At 44.3% G+C, this 12,914-nt stretch overlaps 1 protein-coding gene across 1 annotated transcript in view; it reads left to right on the forward strand.

Moving 5' to 3' along the window:
• COL27A1 (collagen type XXVII alpha 1 chain) overlaps positions 1-12,914 on the forward strand; it is a 151,035-nt gene that overhangs the window by 24,989 nt on the left and 113,132 nt on the right. Inside the window, exons 6-9 of the mRNA XM_087944256.1 lie at positions 4,242-4,295; positions 4,992-5,045; positions 10,937-10,981; positions 12,160-12,213. Coding sequence (XP_087800382.1) covers positions 4,242-4,295; positions 4,992-5,045; positions 10,937-10,981; positions 12,160-12,213 — 207 coding nt within the window. The remainder of the gene's footprint in view (positions 1-4,241; positions 4,296-4,991; positions 5,046-10,936; positions 10,982-12,159; positions 12,214-12,914) is intronic.

Raw genomic sequence — 12,914 nt, forward strand, 5'->3', positions numbered from 1 at the left:
ATACTCCTTGCAGACAGCTGGTCATTTGCATCCTTTTAGAGGGTCATTGAGGCCACTTGGAGGTTTATCTCTGGGTCTTTTGAGTAGTGCAAATGGGTGTGGGACCTTCTTGAAACTGTTGAAAGGACTGTGTTGTAGATTGTGTTGGGTCTTTCAACAGTTTCAAGAAGGCTCCACACCCATTTGCGCCACTCAGATGTCCCCGAGGACACAGATAAACCTCCAAGTGGCCTCAACGACCCTCTAAAAGGATGCAAATGACCAGCTGTCTGCAAGGAGGATAAATCCTTCCATTCCCCACCATCTAGTCAGACCTGAAGAAGCTTCTTGGACAAGAAGTGAAACATCTTCAAAAAAGTCCAATTGCCTCTTGGAAAAAAAAGCACCTTTGGGACAACCACGACCTGAATAACTGAGAATAGATGTATAGAAGTGTGGAGTTATTCTCTACACACCCTCCTTCTCTGTTTCCATAAGACACTTTTGAGGAGGACAGGACAAGAGTAGAACCGTCTAGCTATGGATTTGGCCAGTTCCTCCATTTCTGGAAGTTCTTAAAAAGGTTGGCGCAAGACAGCAAAGTCCATGAGTTTCCCCTGCACTTTGGATAGGATTGGTCTAGATGACCCTCAGGGGCATGTCCAATTCTAGGATTTCTTTCCAAACAGCTGAGCAGGCTTCTCCTGCCTATTAAGTAGAAGGTTTTGCAAATTTGGGACAGAGGGCATGGACCGAGCAGTGTTTGTTCTAGTTGCTTTCCTTCCTGTTCCGTTCCCAGCCTTTTCTTCCTCTCCCTCTAACTATATAATGTCTTTAGTTTGCTTGATGGTTTTTGGGAAAAAAAAAAAAAGGAAGAAAGAAAAAAGAAAGGTTTCCACTCATCTAAATGAATTAGGCACTAGAGAGATATGTTGACAGTCCAAAAAAAAAAAAAAAAAAAGGCAGCATTTTTAAAGGTACAGTTACAACCTCTGAAGAAGGAAGACCATTAAGAAAACAAAAAGGAAAAATAATAAAAAAATAATAATCCCCCAGCTTTCTAAATTCTCCAATTTGTATCGATGTCCTTACCAGAGGACGTCCGGATTTATGCTTTCTCGTGTGGTATTATTATTATTATTATTATTATTATTATTATTATTATTAATAATAAAAAAGCATCCTGTCAAAAACCAAAAGCTTTCAACTTTGCTCCTGGCTCTCTGGCTAGTCCCACCTGGCGTTTGGGATGCAGGTGTGAAACCTGCTGGGGTTTGGATAACGGTCTTAATGGGAAAAGACAGTGAACATGAAAAATAAAGTTATTTTTTTAAACTTTCCACCTTTTTGATCTAGGGGAAAATGGGTGTTTTGCCAACTCTGTGTCACTTGGGGGGCCAAAGGACTGGAAAAAGCCTCATTAAAATGATTTAAAGTGAAAGAGGAGAGGCGTGGAAAGGAAGAGAAAGGCAAGAAGGAAGAATTTAGCCCTATGATCTTTTTTTAAAATTTAGAACTTGTTCCTGAAGTAGAACGCTTTTGGAAAAATCCACGCTGGTTGCACAAAACCGGGTTTTATTAAACTGGGTTCCCATGGGTTATCATCCTTAGCAAGAGGTGACGGAGAACACGAGAGTGTGATAGTTACTTGGGGTGCATGCAGGCTGAACATCCTCCAAAATTGCCACGTTGGGTGAATATCTGGCTACGAAATTGGGTTGAACTTCCTAGAATTGTCACTGTTTTGATAATGAGTCATATCTGGGCCTGCTTTGAAAGTTGCACCCAGAAGATTGGTAGGGAAAAGGGTGTTTTTTGTGTGTGTGGGGGTTATGGCTGTGTTTTAGATCTTGAGAGGTCCTTGGTGCTGAGTCTCAGCTCCCATTGGCCATCAAGTGCGAAAGGAATCCCAGACACATACCACCTTCTTTAATCCGGTTTTGTAGCAGCCAATGCAGCAACAACATAAAAAATGAATAGAATAGAACAGAAATTAGAATAGAAATTGGAATAGAAATTGGAATAGAATAGAAATTGGAATAGAAATTGGAATAGAAATAGAATAGAATAGAATAGAATAGAATAGAATAGAATAGAATAGAAATTCTTTATTGGCCAAGTGTGATTGGGCACACAAGGAATTTGTCTTTGGTGCAAATGCTCTCAGTGTATATAAAAGAAAAGATACATTCATCAAGAGTCAAGAATCATCAGGTACAACACTTAATAGTCCTAAGGTTCAATAAGGAATCAAATCATACTAGGAAACAGTCAATAAAAATAGTACGGATACAAGCGACAAGGTTACAGTCATACAGTCACAAGTGGGAGGGGATGGATGATAAGGAGTGATGAGAAGATTAGCAGTAATAGTAGTGCAGACTTTGTAAATAGTTGGACAGTGTGGAGGGAATTATTTGATGGCGTTCGGGAAAAACTGTCCTTGTGTCCAGTTGTTCTGGTGTGCAGTGCCCTATAGCGTCATTTTGAGGGTAGGAGTTGAAACAGTTTAAGGTGGACTTTCCAGCTGATGAGTTCAGAATCAGAATAACAGAGTTGGAAGGGATCTTGTAGGTCATCTAGTCAAACCCACAACCCAAGCAGATCCTACACCATTTCTGACAGGTCCAGTCTCTTCTTGAAAGCTTCTAGGGATGAAGCTCCCACAACCCAAAAATCAGTAGCAGAAGGAAACAGGTAGCTTGTGAAACTTATCCATTTTAATAAAATTTGTTTGGCTGATGCTCCCAAAGTCGGTTGACTTGGGTGACTGTAGACAATTTTCTCTAGTGATTGAAGAAGATCCAGGAAAGGTGTTGTTATTTCTGAAGTTAGTAGGTTACACCGAATCGTGGGTTTGTTGCATTCAGAGGAGCCCACTGATTAAATAGACCTTGTATCTTACATCGAATGGTGACCCAAGATAGGTCAAGCATGTGGGCCTCTATAGAAGCTCCAAATGCAAGAGAAGAATGCCTTGGGGAGTAGGAGGCCACCAGAAGACGTGACGACAACTCAGCTGCAGAAGCTATCTCCAGAAAAAGGTGGAAAAAAAGTAGCAGTCACACACATCTTTTAATCTATTAGCCTTCCCCAAATATATATGTTCTCCAGATATCATGAAGACCAGTTTAGCCTGGTGGCCGAAATCCCAGGCCCCAGCACCAGAAGACCTGAATTGTAGTTCTGCCTTGAGCAACATAGCCAAATGTGTGAATTTTTCTCTCTACTCGAGGAATGAGTAGGGAAGGGCAAACCCCTTCGTAGGAAAGTTACTAGAGAATTGCTTGGACCTGACCTTGTAGTTGGCAGGAAAGAGTCTGATTCAAAGACACCCCCCCCCAAAAGGGAGTCATCAACAGAACATTGGCACAGCTATAAAGGATCCTACAATTAGATGAACACACGACACTTTGGATCACATGGTCTAAAGTAAACTACAACGATAAAGTTAACTACTAAAACATGCTTAACTCTATTTAGGCTTGTTGCAGTCTTTATTTCGCCTCTCCATGTTGCAGAAGACAACGGCAACCCATTGTTGCCAAGGAAACGTGATCAGTTCTTGAAGTCTCCATGAGTTTATTTGACCGGCTTCACTTTTTTTTTAGCTAAATAAAGAGAGGAAGAGAAAGAAGGAAAAAGAATAATATTCCCAAGTTGGCACTATGCTCAAGACCTGGAAAAATGTCAAAAGCCTATTTGGAAGTTCAAAATTTACATTATGAACCTCTCTGATTATATTATGGGGGTCTAATGCAGGAGAAGAGCAAACAGAGCTGGGGGTGGAGTTAAACAAGACACTGGCTTAGAGTCATTACGTTTCCACAAATGATCTAAGTCCAACCCCTCTTGAATCCCATTGACCCTTATCTGGTGCCAATTTAGCATTGAACTTCAGTTGACTAGATTCTTGCATATAAGCTTGAGCAATACAATCTTCTGAACTGCAACTTCAAGTTTGGTGCTGACATCTATGTTTAAGGTGCTAATATTTCAGTGTAGAGCTGTCTTGGAGGCCAACCGTGGGAAGGAATCCAATTGTAGTCCAACGTTGGCAGAGGAACCTGGCAAACCAACATCCCTGAGCCCAAAATATTGCTTCTCTGATTCTTCCTCCCCTTTGTCTCGTCTTAAGGGAATGAAGACTGGAATGGATGTGGTGGTTGACATAAGACAAAAACTGGGCTCCCTCCTAACCATCGTCTTGCTGTATTTTGTGTTCTCTTGCAGTGGCGTTAAATTTTGTTCTCTGTTTTCAGGGCCAGAAAGGAGACCCTGGATTATCACCTGGGAAAGCATGGGATGGTCAGAAGGTAAAGTGGCCCTCAGTCTTGTATTAAGTGTGGTAGTTGCATTTTGGTTTTGAGTGTGCTGTGTCATGAGGATTTGGCATTCCTCTTCCCCGCTTCTCAATGGACTAGGAAATGTCACAAATATTTATGGCAGTTAACTTGATTTACGGGCTGGTGGATTGTTCTCCAATCCTCTCAGTGGATGTGGAAGAAGATTCTGCTTCTCTTCTGACCTTCTGAATGTGCCAGAAGAGAGGAGAAGGTCCTTGGCAATGGTAGACAAACACCAGATTAACTAGCATTTATAGAGCCATGCTTAAACAGTCTCAAGGGATTAGCCTGAAGGGGGAGAGCTCCTGGAAGCGATCTGACATTAGTTCATGATGTATTTAATCCTCTGAATGGCAGAGGTTTTTCTGTGATTCCCTTGTACAAAAATATCAAAAGAAGACTGAATAGTACAAGACAAAAAAAACAAAAAACCAGCACATACCAATGCCCAGAAGCTATCTTTCTGATGTAATACGGGCTGCAAACTTGTCAAAATTGCATGGGTGGAAGGAGAAGCTATGTTAGCTTTCAATCACAATCCCTCGTTCTCTTATGACCATGTCACTGAGATAAATCTTTGCGAAGATTTGACGTATGAAGTTCATTCGTGCTTAAGATTTCTGGTGGCCGGGTCAAATAAAAGCCATCCCTTCTTCTGGTTACCAGGGTCACATGGGCTTACCTGGGTTGACGGGATTTCCTGGATCACCCGGTAGGAAGGTAAGAACTTTTTTATTCTGGGATGGATCCTATTGGGTGGTTCTCCTGAGCTGTACTGGGTATGGACTCCAGTGAAGTTTTGGGCCTCAAACCCAAGAATGATCTGAGACAAGCAGTAATTCTTTAGTAGCCTTGAATGGTAGGGTTTTATCCAGGGGTGGGATTAAAATGTTTTAGCAACCGGTTCTGTGGGCAGGGCTAGGTGGGTGTGACCATGTGACTGGGTAAGCTGCTTCCTCCTCCTCTCCTCCTCCTCCTCCTCCTCCTCCTCCTCCTCCTCCTCCTCCTCCTCCTCCTCCCTCCTCCTCCTCCTCCTCCCCTTCTCCTTCTCCTTCTCCTTCTCCTTCTCCTTCTCCTTCTCCTTCTCCTTCTCCTTCTCCTCCTCCTTCTCCCTTCTTCTTCTTCTTCTTCTTCTTCTTCTTCTTCTTCTTCTTCTTCTTCTTCTTCTTCTTCTTCTTCTTCTTCTCCTGCTTCTCCTTCTCCTTCTCCTCCTCCTTCTTCTTCTTCTTCTTCTTCTTCTTCTTCTTCTTCCTCCTCTTCTTCCTCCTCCTCCTCCTCCTCCTCCTCCTCCTCCTCCTCCTCCTCCTCCTCCTCCTCCTCCTCCTCCTCCTCCTCCTTCTTCCTCTTCTTCTTCTTCTTCTTCTTCTCTTCTTCTTCTTCTTTCTTCTTCTTCTTCTTCTTCTTCTTCTTCTTCTTCTTCTTCTTCTTCTTCTTCTTCTTCTTCTTCTTCTTCTTCTTCTTCTTCTTCTTCTTCTTCTTCTTCTTCTTCTCATCCTTCTCATCCTTCTCCTTCTCCTTCTCCTTCTCCTCTCCTTCAGGTATTTCTTAAGGCAAAGCTGATCATTGGAACAGCTGATCGTCGAGAGGGGAAAAAAAGAAATACCTTAAGGAGTGACTGGGTGGGAGAGAATGCAGTCAGCAATGTACATGTGTTTGATGTTGTGCATGTGCAATAAGGACTGACTGGGAGGGGCGGGCAGAGAGGGGAGGGGCCAGCCAGGGGCATGATTTGCCAGTTTTCTGAACTGCGCAGAAGCATAACAACCGGTTCCATAGAACCAGTCCAAACCGGTAGAATCCCACCCCTGGTTTCATCAATGTACTCTGGAGGAACATCTTCAAGAACAATTTCAGGAGGTGCTCCAATTGTTTCATCTCTCAGGAACGCTGACTGGTTAGAAAGAGCTTACTGAGAACTTAGGATCTGGTTCTTTGGCCCAACTTTACATGAGAGGCCCCAGATCAAGAGTATTGATCTTGGAGTATCTACATAGGAATTGTTAAACGTCAACCTCCAATTGCCCTACTAGAGGCTGGGAGTTGTAGTTCAGTGACATCAACAAATTTTTGGTCTGGGTAACTTAGAACTGTGTCACTTGGAATCAGACCTAAGTATTGCATACAAAATTATAGGTAATGTTTTACCTGTAAATGACTTTTTCTGTTTTCATCAAAATAACATATATGCGAACAATCGCTTTAAACTCAGTGTAAATTGTTCTAAACTTGACTGTAAAAAATACGATTTCTGTAATAGAGTGGTCGAAGTCTGGAATGCCCAACCTGATTCAGTTGTCTCAGCTGCACATTTTCACAGTTTCAGTCACAGGTTGACCTCCATGGACCTTACTTCATACTTAAGGGATCTGTAGAAGGGGCATGCATAAGCGCACTAACGTGCCTATCGTCCCTGTCATTGTATTTTTACTCTCTTATTCTTGTTCTCGTTTTTGTTTGACAAATTCCAATAAATAAATAGAGCTGTTTGTCCACCCTGTTACAGAAGCTACATTTTTTGGGGGGAAAGGTTCATAGGAAGGGGAGAGGTTACAGTTGTTAGTCATGAAGTCATGTCCGACCCATCGCAACCCCATGGACAATGTTCCTCCAGGCCTTCCTGTCCTCTACCATCTTCTGGAGTCCATTTAAGTTCACGCCGACTGCTTCAGGGACTCCATCCAGCCGTCCCTTTCTTCTTCTTTTGCCCTCCATCGTTCCCAGCATTAGGCTCTTCTCCAGTGAGTCCTTCTTTCTCATGAGGTGGCCAAAATATTTGAGGTCACTGTACAGATCCCTAAATTCAAAGAGAGAAGGAGAGAGAATGTGTGGAAATTTAGGAATGGAAGGTTGTAACTTCTCTGTTGACGTTGGTCTCCTGAAAACACCTTTGGTTTAGAAAGCTTCTCCGTTTTCCTTTTTGGAAGCCAGAATGAGTAGTCCAAAGTGTGGGAAACTAACGTTCTTTGGGAAAAGGTGAGAAAGGAGCCTCTTGTCCCACAAAACAATCTTGAAAGTGTTGCGTGGCAAGGCAAGAACAGTGTTGGGTCATGTTTTGGCATAACTGAACATCTGCCAATGCCCATGTTCCCCCCCCCCCAACTGATGAGTTGGCAGTGCACACATTTCCTGCTGTGGCTGAGACATGAGTCCATTTTTCCACCAGTTCCTCGGTTCTCATGACACAATGGAAACAGCCACACATACCAGCATTCTTCCCTGTGACTTCTTCAGACATTCATTCCAGCCATGGATTTACCCACAAAGCCCCGTGAGAAGAGTATCCAAAAGAGCTAACCAAACCATGCAGAGATGCCTTCAAAAAAAAAAAAAAACTCCAAACCTCAGCAGTTTCAGATGTTGCATCTGCAGCCCTTCCTAGCAATGGTTGATGGGTCTTCAACGGTCATCCTTCAACCACTGATCCTCCCACATCTGGAGAAAGTTCCCCTTTTCCTGTTCCAAGGAAGTTGCACCTGGGTTATTGTGAATGAACCATCCCCACACGGACTAAATTTGATGTTGTCTGCAGAATTGTCCCTGCTGATGTAGCTCAGGATCAGTCCAGTTCTGGATCTGGACCTGAAGAACTCAGGAAGTTGTCCATTTTTTTAAAAAAGTGTCTAACAACTGCTTACGTAGGAATCTACAAAAGGATATTATTTTTCCAGGTTTGAGGAGCCTGACCCTTTTTGTATTGTCATAACTGTAAAGTACTTTTTTGGATCTTGGTCAACCCCTGGAAAGTTTTCAGCTCATTATTAAACAGGGCTGTCTTTGCAGTCTCACCCCCCCCCCCTTGGCGGATGTACAAAGAGTTTGGTCATCATTTCTCTTCTTCTTTTCTCTCTGGACTGTCATTCAGACCATCATCTGGGGATTAAGCCTGCCACCAGAGAGAGAATAGTCTTCCTCTTCCAAAGGAAGGCTCAGTTGTGATGGACAGCCTGGAATTCTCCCGAAGCTTATGAAAAAAGAAAAAAAAAAGAGTAAATCCAGATGGTCCTTTTTCTCCTGTCTCTTGACATTTCCTGTTCGGCTTGGAGACTCTTGGGGATGTCTATCAACATTGCTTAAAAGCCACCTCTTTCATCACATTCCTGTCTTGCTTTGGAATGGTGGTTAATTAAACAAAACAAAACAAAAATCGAACGGTCAGTCCGTCAGCCTTAAGGATCATCAAGTTGGCTTAAAAGTTTTTCAGCACATTGTGAGCAAATTGTGGGTCAGGTTTATGGATGGAGAAGAATGGAATGATTTGGTTGCGGTAGCAAAATATGCCTGCAATTTCAATGCATCAAATGTGGCGCTGACTTTAGGGTCAATTTAAGGTGTCAATCAGAATAGAGCTGGAAGGGACCTTGGAGGTCTTCTAGTCCAGGGGTGCCCAAGCAGGAGACCCTATACTATTTCAGACAAGTAGCCATCCAGTCTCTTCTTAAAAGCCTCCAGTGATGAAACACCCACATCTTCTGGTGGCAAGTTGTTCCACCGGTTAATTGTCCTCATGGTTAGGAAGTTTCTCCTTAATTCCAAGTTGCTTCTTTCCTTGATTAGTTTCCATCTGTTGTTTCCTGTCTTACACTTAGGCAAGAAAAACCAAAATAGATTAAGAGAAACCAGGCTTAAGAGCAGTAACTGTGAGAAGGATCTTGGAGTCTTTGTGGACAACCAATTAAATATGAGTCAACAGTGTGTGGCGGCAGCCAAAAAAGCTAATGCAATCCTAAGTTGTATTAACAGAGGGATACAATCAAGATCCAGGGAGGTACTAATACCACTCTATAAAGCCTTAGTAAGACCACACCTAGAGTGCTGCATCCAGTTTTGGTCACCACATTATAAAAAAGAGGTTGAGACTCTAGAAAGAGTGCAGAAAAGAGCAACCAAGATGATGAGAGGACTGGAGACTAAAACAGACCATGAACAGTTGCAGGAACTGGGCCTGGCTAGTCTAGTGAAGAGAAGGACCAGGAGAGACAGGATAGCATCTTCCAATATTTGAGGGGCTGCCACAGAGAGGAGGGAGGGTCAAGCTATTTTCCAAAGCACCTGAAGGCCAGACATGGAATAATGGATGGAAACTGAACAAGGAGAGATTCAACCTAGAAATAAGGAGGAATTTTCTGACAGGGAGAACAATCAATCCATGGAACAGAAGTTGCCTTCGGAAGTTGTGGGAGCTTCATTACTTGAGACTTTCAAGAAGAGTCTAGACTGCCATCTGTCAGAAATGGTGTAGGTCTCCTGCTTGCGCTAGGGTTTGAAATACATGACCTACAAGGTCCCTTCCAACTTGTCTGTTATTCTGTTATTCTTTGCGGCAGCCTCTCAGATTCTGGAACACTGCTGAATCTTACGTTCATAGACTGAATACTGAATCTTCTTTTAAGATGGAGCTGGGCTCTGGAAACATGGGGGCGAAGTTAGCAAACTCTACAGACCTTCAACCAGCTGTACTGTGTTTCTCTCCTAAGCAATGTTAAGAAGCCACATGATGAATTAGACCACTGGCCCATCCAACTCCAGGATGATCTATTATGACCGAGAGCTGGCCCAGATTCCATGCGTAAATAAGGAATTTGGCACATCAGGAGACTTCACGTATTGGGTGGCAATTTTTTTCTTTTTTAGTAGCAGACACTGGCAAAAACATTCACATAGTTTGGCATGGGGTATCTCCATTTCATCCAAGAATGGTCTGAAACTTCTCCTTCCCACCTCCTCGCTCAACACAAGGTGGATCTAAGCAAGCCATGATGCTCGTGCTTGATGGTTTCACCAAGTTGGATCATATGTGGGCATCTACCTTTTTGCGTTTGGAAGACAAACTTTTCCCTAAACAACTAAATACTTATATGTCCATGTCCCAAAGGTGCTTTTTTTCTTTTTCTTTTCAGGAGGCCACTGGACTTCCTTGTTTGTTTTCCTTTTGGAGACGTTTCGCTTCTTATTCCAAGAAGCTTCTTCAGCTCTGACTGGATGGTGGGGAATGGAAGGATTTATCCTCCTTGCAGACAGCTGGTCATTTGCTTCCTTTTAGAGGGTCGTTGAGGCCACCTGGAGGTTTATCTGTGTCTCCAGGGTCACCTGAGTAATGCTCCTGGTTCCTGTAGTTGCCGCCTGAAAAAGCACCTTTGAGACAACCATGACCTGGAGGACTGACAATCTCTACAGACTTTTAGCTATACAATTTGGGATGGATGCCCTTTGGAATGGTGCGGGAGTTAGAAAGGGATTTCCAGAGGGGGGAAAAAATTGCAGACTACAGGAACCAGGAGCACCACTCAGGTGACCTTGAGGACACAGATATACCTCCAAGTGGCCTCACCGAGCCTCTAAAAGGATGCAAACCTCCAAGAGGCCTCAATGACCCTCTAAAAGAGTGCAAATGACCAGCTGTCTGCAAGGAGGATAAATCCTTCCATTCCCCACCACCATCCAGTCAGAGCTGAAGGAGCTTCTTGGATGAGAAGTGAAACGTCTTCAAAAGGAAAAAAACAAAGCCCAGTGGCCTCCTGAAAAAAAACAACAACCCACCTTTGGGACGACTGTGACCTGGATGAGTGAGAATCTCTACAGACTTATATTTCCATGTTTATTCTTTCAAACAGGGACAGAAAGGCTATCTCGGTCCAACAGGCCACCCTGGAGAGCCGGTGAGTGTTTGTCCTGATTTTGAGATCTTCATGCATTTAGGGTGGGTTGCTCCTCTCGTGGTTGACCAGAAGTTCTGAATGGATAAATGTTTTTGTTTAAAAATATCCCATGCTCTCCACTGAACCTTCAGGTCAGTGGTGGGGATTCAAATGTGGGCGTGGCTTGGTGGGCGTGGCAGGGGAAGGATATACTGCGAAATCCCCATTCCCTCCCCACCCGGCTAACCTGCTTTCCAGCTCCGTTCTCCTGTGCAGGGCAACCAAAGGAAACCCAGCCGATCAACTGGGAGGCAGAGGAGAGATGGGGTTGGCGGGGGCCAGTCAGAGGTGTATTGGCACGGTTCTCTGAGCGACTCAAGATTTCCGCTACCGGCTCTTGAGAACCGGTCAGAACCGGCTGAATACCCACCTCTGCAGAGACCCCTTCTCCCCTTGGGTTCCTACTGCAAACCTTACAAGCATTGAGCCAATTGTTTTCCGAGCTGCCCTTGCTCAAGATCCCCCTTTGATTTTTTGGAGGAGGGGGACAGGAAAGATGTTTAAGGAGGGATTAGAAGGCTAGCCCCCCCTCCATGTTACCCAGCATGCCTTGGGCTGGGGGCTTGGGTCCTTCTGGTTTCTCCTAGCCTCATCATTGGGCGATTTAATTTGAGTCATGCAACCTCCATTCCCAGTGCTAACTGCTTAGGGGATTCTGGGGCAGTGGTGGTAGTCAAAGTTTTTTAACTACCGGTTCTGTGGACGTGGCTTGGTGGGCATGGCATGACTTGGTGGGCATGGCTTGGTGGGCATGGCAGAGGAAGGATCTTGCAAAATCCCCCTTCCCTCCCCACCCCACTAACCTGCTTTCCAGCTCCGTTCTCCTGTGCAGGGCAACCAAAGGAGACCCAGCCGTTCAGCTGGGACTCTGATCAGGTGGGACTCAATGGGAGGCAGCGAATAGATGGGGACGGGGCTAGTCAGAAGTGGTATTTGCTGGTTCTCCAAACTACTCAAATTTTCTGCTACTGGTTCTCTGAAACTGGTCCGAACCGGCTGAATACCCACCTCTGCTTCAGCTCATTTTTCTCCCGCGTTCCAGTTGTTTGGTCAAGGCCGTTGGATGTATGAATTGAACTTAATTTTCTCCCTCTTCTCTTTTTTCCACTAACCACCTTTCACCTTTTCCTTTTGGACAGGGCAGCCGAGGTGCTCAAGGAAACCCAGGAGCCAAAGGTTATCCTGGCAGGCAGGTGCAGTAAATCTTTTATTGTGCTGAACGCAGCACAGGGTGGGTGAGTGGGGGAAAATCCTGGTAGGTGATTTCGGATCCTACCAGGAGGGGTTTGGGAGACGGAGCTGTTGCCTCCTCCATTCTTCTCTTCATGGGGAAAGCTAGCATGTCAGGGTGAAGGCCTTCCAACCCTCAGCTTCTTCCTGCTCCTGCCCTTCTGGAAACGGGGTGATAGCCCTATTTGATAACACCAGTTGATTTGATCAGGTGAGGTCCTGCCTCACAGCAAACCCCTGAATATGGGAGGCATGGTCTGATCTTTCTTTCTTTTTACAAGGTTTTGAATGTCTTGGGGGCTCCAGAGGACACTTTGGATTAATGCATTGTGGGCAAACTGGTGAATCAATAGAAGAGAATATTTGCAGCTCAGACGTCCTTGGTGGTCTCTAAGTTTGGTTGTTGATTTGCAAACGTTTCATGACCAGGGGTGGGATTTTACCAGTTCGCACCTATTTGCTAGAACCGGTTGTTAACATTCTAAGCAGTTCAGAGAACTGGTTGTTAGAAGACATTACTGGCCTAATCCTGTAAGGAAAGCAGGAAGGAAACATTCTGGGGTTGCTTACAGAAACTGCCTCTCCATTAACCCTTATTACATTCTTGGCAGGACTAGACTTCCTGTCTCAGGAACGTCTCTGGAGTTTTTTTCCCTTCCTTTGC

This window comes from Notechis scutatus, chromosome 15, assembly GCF_049901735.1.
Source record: "Notechis scutatus isolate UNSWTSFEM ecotype Mainland chromosome 15, rNotScu1.2, whole genome shotgun sequence".
Taxonomy (NCBI): domain Eukaryota; kingdom Metazoa; phylum Chordata; class Lepidosauria; order Squamata; family Elapidae; genus Notechis; species Notechis scutatus.